At 41.9% G+C, this 9,585-nt stretch overlaps 1 protein-coding gene and 1 pseudogene across 1 annotated transcript in view; one reads left to right on the top strand and one right to left on the bottom strand.

Moving 5' to 3' along the window:
- Window positions 1-4,771, bottom strand: part of LOC107727148 (NEDD8-conjugating enzyme Ubc12) — a 14,725-nt gene extending 9,954 nt beyond the window's left edge. The window contains exons 1-4 of the mRNA XM_016536932.1: window positions 4,397-4,771; window positions 1,844-1,938; window positions 1,114-1,152; window positions 466-569 (exon numbers count right to left, since the gene is read on the bottom strand). Coding sequence (XP_016392418.1) covers window positions 466-569; window positions 1,114-1,152; window positions 1,844-1,938; window positions 4,397-4,511 — 353 coding nt within the window. The 5' untranslated portion in view covers window positions 4,512-4,771. The remainder of the gene's footprint in view (window positions 1-465; window positions 570-1,113; window positions 1,153-1,843; window positions 1,939-4,396) is intronic.
- A 1,297-nt stretch (window positions 4,772-6,068) lies between these two features.
- Window positions 6,069-9,585, top strand: part of LOC107727141 (F-box/LRR-repeat protein 19-like) — a 19,849-nt pseudogene continuing 16,332 nt past the window's right edge.

A 9,585-nucleotide genomic window follows, 5' to 3' on the forward strand; every position in this document is an offset into this window, starting at 1 on the left:
TATATATATATATATATATATAATGTGTGTGTGAGAGAGAGTACGGTAAAACAGGAAAAATTACACCTGTAATTTCAAAATGAAGGCTTATACTAAACCCTAAAGCACTCTTTTTTTCCTTCTTGAACAACCAGCCAATCACAGTCTTTATAAGACTGTGTCATAGCTAGCAAAGGGGTCAGCCCCGCCTCCTCACTAAGATGAAAGTTTTTGGCTTGCTCTCAGATTGGTCTTGAATCGCTCTTAAGCTAGGACTCCTACGTAGAAATGTTTAAGCTCCATTAGGAGCTCTCCGAGAGGATTCTTAGAGTCTTTAAGAACACGAGCCCTGGACTGTACGTCCCATTACCATGACTCCACTATCCTTTCCACAGAACCGGCACAGACATCCGTTTGTGTTGAGCATTGACATGACAATCCTAGCTATTACATCGTAACACCAGTGTGTAAGAGTGCACACAATACCTCAGAATATTTAGACAGACGTTGCCTTCGAGGTCAATGTTGGGGTGATAGACCATCGTTTCACATTTGACTTTCGGAGGGTCGTGAGGGTATCCCTGTCCTACCTGAAAGAAAAACACCTCAACTTTACTCACTGCTGAAGAGTAATCGCACACGCTTTTAAAACATCATTCACAACCACTACAACTGGTTACTTTTCAGTACAAGCATCCTATTTAAAGCAAGAACAATGCTGTGACCAAACGTGTCAGCTCTGACGGAGCATACATCTGAAAATGACAAAGAAATAAACAAACATGTACAAAACAAACTGTAACTAGCAAGATAAGAAGCTTGTTAAAGAAAAGACTTGAAAAGAAATGTACACAGCTTGGCTAATAATGGGTGAAAAAACATTACATTGATGACAAATCCTTTACGTTATTTTGCCATAACAGGTTTAAGCTTCGGTGTGTCATAACACAAGCTAACTGTTGACTGCATTGTGAAAACAGCTGTTCCAGATGTGCTTGTGCGTGTTTTCCTGCACTGCTGTGACATCTGGAAGTACAGCTTCTGATCTGCTCACTCTTACATGATTACACTGTTAGATACTGATCTGCCGTGGGTCTTTAGTTGAGTGTCCACTGAACCTGAGGTGCCGTTTACCTTAAAACTGAAGACAAATTTCCCACCTTTATAGAAACCCTGCAAAAGAACAACACAGAAAATGATGAATGCTCATGAACTACATGAGACGGAGTAACATGCTGCTATGAGAGGACTCTGCATGAGCAACAGCACAGATCCGCAGGCTGCTGCGACGCCTGAATAACCACAGCATCACAGACTTGATCAACTCCACTTATCCATTCCAATGTGCTATCAAAACAGATTTACTTTGCTAAACATTTAACTGCTGCTGAATACCATGAACAAAAAAATAGCAGGCTACACAAAAAACTGGACTCGATTAAGAGCTGTTTGTGTGCAAAATAGAGCTGCACCATTCTTTTTTAATGGAGGTTGTAGTTCTCTCACAATTCTGAAGGAAAAATATTAGACAACTAAACAAAATCTGATGGAATGTGTGAATGGAATGATTCAATGACTCGCTCGAGATTTACTCGATTCATTACTGGATGAATCCGTGCTTTTGAATGAATCTCTAGAACGAATGATTCAAAGACAAATGCATTCTAACAGCAAACACATGTGCACACAGGAATCGATAGGTGGAATTGATATTTGAATTTTACAACAAGTCTGTGATTCTGGAATCCCCAACCCTAAGCCTGAGTGATCTGTGCTCCGTTCATTCAGTCCCGGTCGATGCCGTATGCTCTGCGGGACAAACACTTCGGCTCAGAGACGCTCAGAGAGAGGGAAGCCTGCAGACCTCGTCTGGGGAGATGATGAGCTTGAAGTTGAGCAGGTCGTCCTGGTCGGGGAACACCATCTCACACGTCTTTGGCAGGTTCAGCTCATTGATGTCTGACACAGAACAAACAGCAGCAGCATTACTTTCACTTTCACACACACATGATGCTAACGACGGAGCGTTCATTATGAAGGGTTTGTGATGATTGCTGTTAAATCTGATCAGAGAGCCCAATCGTTCAGACTGGAGACATGACCCTTGCCTGACGGTGGGATTTCTGCTCAGTAGATTGGCTGTTGCGCTGATTTAAGTGCTTTTTTAAATCATTTTAATTAGCAGAAGAGTGAATCAGAATTTCTGAGAGCCGCAGAAGCCCTCGTGTTCATGTTTCAAATCAATCCACTTCCAGTGCGTTCACATTAAAGCGGAGGTGTTTGGTAGATCAGTACATTATTGACCTAGCTTACAGAATATGGACATGAACTTTTTGCTGATTGTGATAAAGCCCGTTGTGTTTACATGCGCGTTTGTTTATGAAAAGAGTGGATCTCAGCAATATTTCAGCCCGTTATGCTGCAACGTAAGACAGCTAGTGGTTGAAGCGAGTACTGCAGTCCAAATTCAGGATATTGGAGAGTGTTGTTTATCGATGGATGCCGAGGCTTTTTAGGTCGGGTAGAATCTGTGATCTCTGACCATGTTTGTTTGCTGGCTGCAATACGCTGTGTTTTCCACCAACTGGCAACCCGGGGTGTAGAAATACTATTGGCTAAACTGTCAGTGGGCGGAGTCACAGACCAAAACAAAAACAGACATGCCGGCACTGAACGCACATTTCCCAGCAGAATAACTGATGTAGTGTTGCTTTTCAGAGAAACAAGTGTGTGAACCTAGAATATCTCCTTAATATCTGCAAATGTGTTAATTAATGGCCACCTGGAATTAAAAAACTGAAGGCCAACTGATCAATAATTCACATTCAAAATGCTAAGCAAGTGCTACTTTGTTTACAGTAGCGCTGCATGAGTCAAGAAACTCTAATTGCTATTTTTTCTGATACAAACTGTGAATGTGTTGCATAAAAGCACAGTGGTGTGCTTCACACATGCTGTTTCGTGAGAGTCTTGCTCATTCAAAGTGGCTGCGCACCCAAAACACTGTAAAACGTGCAGTGCATATATTTATTTCATTAAATCGCAGCCTTTGTGTTCTGATCATCACACCATTATTAATGCATCGATTTAAGAAAAAACTCTGATTGAGGGATTTAAAGTCTTGACATCTGGCAACCGCAATGCTTGAGGAGGCTTGTTACTAATGCAACGCAACAAATGCAATAATATAATTAGCAACTAAAAATGGATCATTTTCAGGATAAATAATGTCCCACAGAGAATTCTGCTTAATAAACTGAGAAGAGCAGAAATCGTGATCTGAACTGAACCAACAGTGACCTGCCTCCAGCTCAATAATGACACTGTTGGGCTTTTCTGAACTTACATAAATATGAGTAAATTCAAACCTTGCACACACACACAAAAACATTTTATGAAGGCCTATTTAAATACATTTTATGTTTTATATCATACATTGTCACATTTAATGACTTGCTAACTACTTAATTCAGTTATTCCTAAACACAATTTCAGAAGGAGTATCATCAGCATCCGTCTGAGAGATGAGCTTTATGAGCAAACCAACTATCTCTCCAGTCCACCACAGCTTCAACGCTTCAGAACACATGCTTGAGACACGGCCGCTTTATAAGAACAGATGTAATGTAGGATTTATTCAGAAATAAACTCTGATCGACACATGATCAACAAACTGACCTTCTGCACCATGAGCTCAATGTTTACATGTGAACCATGTGTTCTTCATATAAAACCAGTGTGTCTGAAGAAAACCGCCCAATTCATAAGGATTCGTGTCAGAAAGACATGGAGGGACAGACATCTCTCGTGTTTCATTAAAACACCCTCAGTTTGTGTTTTGAAGATAAACGAAAGGTAGAGTAAATGCTGAGAGGGTGGTCATTTTCGGGTCAACTATCCCTTGAGCTTATGTTAATGTTTGAGTCATAAGGGTGTTGTGCTCCAGAAGAGCAGGTTTATTGCTCCAGTCAGCAGATGAATGTGTGTTACAAAAGGACACAGAAGCCACAGCAGGCCCACATCTGTCCGTCCAGGTGGGACGCTAAATACAGATGGACCGGAGGCTGATACTCGCACATCAAACTCTAGGCCTCGATGTTTGCTCTGTCAGAAAACGAGCGTTTCTCCCGTGATGTGTGACTTTAGACAGGAGCTGCACTCCCTGCGACTGCTCTGAGGTGTCCAAACATCGAGTAACGTTATATAATAACAATGAAGCAGCGCAGACTAACTAAAGAGTGCGCTAATACATGTTAGCGCGGCTGCTAATGCTAGTTTCGCTCTCCTCCTTCACTCCTCATCGTTACGAGAACATGTCTGTGAACTGTCTGGACTGAAAGCACGACCGAGCTGCACTGAGTGTGTGTGTGTGTGTGTGATAAATGAAGGTTTGTGGTGGTGGTGGTGGTTCTCGTACCCTTCTGTATCCGCAGCTGGGCCGCGCTCGCCTTCTTTCCGCCGGCTCCAGCTCTCGTTCCTCCGGCAGACTCCTCGTCCTTCTTCTGCTGCTTCAGCGAGAAAAGCTTGATCATCTTCGCTCTGTTCTGCGCTAAACACACGCCTGAGCCCGTCTAGCCCTGATCTGACGCCGCTGGTGTGTGTTACAGGGGACTGTGCGGATGCGCGATGTGTTTCACAGCAGCAGCAGAGGGAGCCGGTGTGTGTGTGTGTGTGTTAGCTGCTAATGCTAGCCGCTCAGTCACACATCTGACTCAAACTCTGCTTCGAGACCAGCGAACCACTTTAGTCTGATTGTGATTGTTGATATTATTCTTGATGTTGCTGCTGTCTGTATTGATTTAAAAACACGAGTGCTGTCAAACGATTAGTCGCATCCAAAATAAAAGTTTAATGTTGATTTCAGAAAAATGTGTTATGTTTATTTAATAAATATATTTATATATAATATAAATTAAATGAATATAAATATATACTTGTACATATTTTCAAAATATATACTGTTTCGTGCTGTCAAACGATTAATCGTATCCAACATAAAAGTTTTTATTGACATAATATATGTGTGTGTGCTGTGTATATTTACTGTGTATATATAGACAAACACAGTATATATTTTGACATTTATATTCTTATATTTTATATACATATATTTAATATATAAACATATTTTTTCTTAAATATATACATGCATGTGTTTGTATTATATACTGTGCATATAATAAATATGCACAGTGTACACAAACAAAAACTTTTATTTTGGATGCGACTAATCGTTTGACAGCACTACTTTGTATTTTTATTTATCTAACTGATATGACATCTGAAGCATTGTGCTATAAAAAAATCAGCAATATTATAACTAACAGGAATGTTTTGGGGTAGGGCACTAATGGACCACATTTCCCATGATGCCTTTCGGCTGTGACGAATAGACCGGGAGGAGCTTTCATATTTTTATTTATTTTTTTTAACTCTCCATATTTTTTATTTACCATATTTGTTTATTTATTTATTTGATTTCCTGGAGCAGGAGCAGAGTGCGATGTGAGAGCTGATGCGGCTCGCGGGGACAGCAGATTCGTTAGTCTCGATAACATACACCTACAGCAGAGGAGCACAATAGCGAAGAGCGAACAAAGGCACGTTTATCCGTGTATCCGTGCTCTCTTTCAACGTTTGGGAATCATACGCGCCTGGAATATCGGCCCTCTGGGTCCCAGATGAGGATCTTCCAGACGCGCAGACGACCCGAAGAGCCCTGTGAGTGTCATATTTGAAGAGCCTCGGAGAAACACAGCGAGAGGCGAGAGCAGGAGCTGCAATCATCGCGTCGCTCGTGTAAACCTGTGAGAGGAGCCTGATAAGAGCAGGAAAGTCGAGCGGAGAAACAAGGAAGCGCTCTCTCTCTCTCTCATTGTGTCCATCTATCGCCAGAAAACATCAATCTAATGCTCGATCTAGGAGTATGCGACTCCACGCGAGCAGGTGAGTCGCTGTTTGCTCGACTAGCTCGTCGGGTTTTGTTGTGTCTGTGGAGCTGAGCGTCTGATTATAACACCTTCCTCCCAGACCAGAGTGGTTAGTAAAGCCCACCCGAGTGAGTGCTAGCAGCCCGGCTCGCGGGGACAGCAGATGCGTTAGTCTCGATAACATACACCTACAGCAGAGGAGCACAATAGCGAAGAGCGAACAAAGGCACGTTTATCCGTGTATCCGTGCTCTCTTTCAGCGTTTGGGAATCATACGCGCCTGGAATATCGGCCCTCTGGGTCCCAGATGAGGATCTTCCAGACGCGCAGACGACCCGAAGAGCCCTGTGAGTGTCATATTTGAAGAGCCTCGGAGAAACACAGCGAGAGGCGAGAGCAGGAGCTGCAATCATCGCGTCGCTCGTGTAAACCTGTGAGAGGAGCCTGATAAGAGCAGGAAAGTCGAGCGGAGAAACAAGGAAGCGCTCTCTCTCTCTCTCATTGTGTCCATCTATCGCCAGAAAACATCAATCTAATGCTCGATCTAGGAGTATGCGACTCCACGCGAGCAGGTGAGTCGCTGTTTGCTCGGCTAGCTCGTCGGGTTTTGTTGTGTCTGTGGAGCTGAGCGTCTGATTATAACACCTTCCTCCCAGACCAGAGTGGTTAGTAAAGCCCACCCGAGTGAGTGCTAGCAGCCCTGGTTAGTTAGTTAGTTAGTTAGTTAGTGGCGCTGCCGAGTGAACCTGCTAACCCATGCTAGCTGGCGGCTCGGCTCGGGCGATCCGCAGGTCTATCGCAGCGTGTTGTGCTGTATGTGAGATACACGACAGCTTCGGCTCATCATGGGCTGCTGTGCTGGGTCTCCGTGAAGCTGAGGAGACTAGCGTGCTGCTGGTTAGCTGCTGGTGTTAGCTGTGCTCGCAGTGAAGCGATAAAGTGTGCTACACATGTCGTAACGACAGTACTGTCTGTCAGCACGGTATTCGTGCTAAATCTCTTCAGGTTTGGTCCTAGTGAAGCCCTGCCGTGCTTTCATTGTGTCTGAGCTGATCTTCCTGTGGTTTATTGTAGGCCCGTATTTCACCTGACACTGTGTGTGATGCTGTAACTATAAAGGAAATAATATGGTATGCCTTGGTACGCAGAATTTGCACCAAAACACTAGAGTTATTAGAGTTTCTGTTATAAAAATGGCAGCAATGTTATGAAATATCACACTGATGTCACTTAAATGAAACCGTGACTAGTGTTTTGGTGGTTGGTTACCGCAGTAAATGTGTGTCAAGATCATTGTTTTCTGTGTCAGTGATAGTGAAAGTGTCATGTTCAGCGATCAAGATCAGCAGATGCTGTTGTGAGATTCAGTTCAACGGGAACACAGATCTCTCTGAAATACTTGTTCTGATTGTTCTGTCGTGGCATTTAGCAGACTAATGTTTCTCACATATATCAAGACTCTCACATATCCCCGTCTGGGTAATTCTGAGCATCTGACGGTTCGTCCAGGAGACTGGTTCATGTCCCTCTGAGTGTAGGAGAGCTGACTTTCATTATCTGCAATCATATTCACAATACTTTCACTGTCATCATGCTAAAAGTTCATTATTGATTGCATTTATGTTGCTTTCTTAAACCCCTAAAATAAGCAAATGTGACACGCAATAGTACTTCAATGCAATCAATATGCAGTTTTCATGGTGTGTGCGTGTGAATTGTAAGTGTGCATGCGTTGGAAATCATACCAAAGACCCTCACAGATGAATCTCACAGCTCAATCAGTAATTCAGCAGCTAGTTATTGACGCTATATTTGACTTTTGTTGTTGTCTCCCATTATCCAACACCACATAGAGTTATTAGTTCCTTGCTGTAGCTGTCTTTGGCTTGCACACTGGATAAAAGAATAATGACTGGATTTCAGTCAATTTATGGATGGAAATGGCTTAGTGGAGGATCATATGACCAACCTCTCAAATCATGATCCATGTCATTTTAACAGACTGCCTAACAATGGGGGTGTGCGATATATGCAGTCTACGATAATATGGTGATTGTTGTTTTAAGGATGTGTGAGCTGTTGTTATCAAGTGTGTCGCTCAATTAAAGGGATAGTTCACCCCCCCAAAAAAGAGCATTTACTCATTTACTCACCCTCAGGCCATCCTAGGTGTAGGTGACTTAGTTGTTCTTCAGTAGTGAAATCAGTGAAGGAGATTTTTAGCTGAAACCGTGCTTCTTGGTGATTCATAAATTCAAGTCAGCAGCTGCCCTTTTTGAAAATAAAAAAAAGCATATCAGGAAACGCAAAAAGAGTCCCTGTGGCTCCTGATGATATGTTGAGGTCTTATGAAGCGAAACAATCGGTCTGTGCAAGAAACTGAACATTATTTACAACATTATTACCTGTAATCCAGAGCCTCATGCAAACAGGGAAGTCTGATTATTTTCCGTGACCTGGTTCTTTCAGACAGTTCGACTCAATGAGCCGGTTCAGTTCACATAATGATGAAACTTGTATGCAATTATATTATTAAAGGCACAGTATGTAAGATTTTCGTAGTCAAATATCCAAAAACTACTTGGACAGTGTGGTATATTTCATGCAGTTGTGTATTTATGTTATCCCAAAAGTTCCCAAGGATTTGTAAATCCAGAGATATTCCAATTTTAATAATGGCTCGTCCCTGGTCATTGTCGCCTATCAATGACGTGATATCCGCACTATCCTCAGTTTCCGCTTGTAGAAACTATGGCAACACACGCGCACACATGCTGCTGTACAGTTAAACTAAATACATTACGGCTGTCGCGAATAAAGTGAAAATTAAATGAAAAGTGTTTACTGCAGCATTAAATTTAGATCTGCTCAATGTTGCGCTATGATTTATGCGTTTTTACAGTGTTGCGCATTATAACCAATCACACATGAGTCTGTTGAGGTTATGAATGCAATGGCCAATCAGTGGCGTTCAGATGAATTTTTTGCTCACTGCAGGCGCTCACCGACTGAATTCAGCTCTAACGCGAATTCTCTCATCATAAACAACAAAGTGCAGATGTACGTATGATGTAAGTAAGAGATTCATTCATAAAACCGTGTATAGACAGCTTTGCTGATTATAAGGGTAGTTTTTTGAAAGTGACTGAAGTCAGTCATAATGTTCTTTGACAATGTAAATGTTCTTTGCTCGCATTCGCTGTATAATTTATTCGCTGTTTGATTAACTGTGGAAAGTACAGATAATAATAAAAAAAAAGGTAATAATTCATTACCTCATCCGAGAACATCCTCCTTCATCAAGCTTCCCCTTTGTTAGTGTTTTGAAAATGCAACCTCTAGTGGCGAAAACTTGCATATTGTGCCTTTAAAGCACCCAATAATGATGAAACGTGGATGTTTTTCATGTCTAATTTAGCATATAAAGTGAATAAACTAGACTTCATCAGCTCACCTCTTTACATAAACAATGAGAAACCATAAAAGCGATAATTTCGAAGTATTCGGTTCACACGCTCATATCAGCGGCTCATCAGTCTTTGGTCCGAGTCGAACCGTTTCCTCAGTTCATTGACTGTTGTAGGAACTGGAGCTGAATCAGTTCATACATCACAGGATCAGATACGCCGCTATTTCTATATATATATATATATATATATATATATATATATATAAT

Source organism: Sinocyclocheilus rhinocerous, unplaced genomic scaffold, assembly GCF_001515625.1.
Source record: "Sinocyclocheilus rhinocerous isolate Xijiao unplaced genomic scaffold, SAMN03320098_v1.1 scaffold4140, whole genome shotgun sequence".
NCBI classification, from domain to species: Eukaryota; Metazoa; Chordata; class Actinopteri; order Cypriniformes; family Cyprinidae; genus Sinocyclocheilus; species Sinocyclocheilus rhinocerous.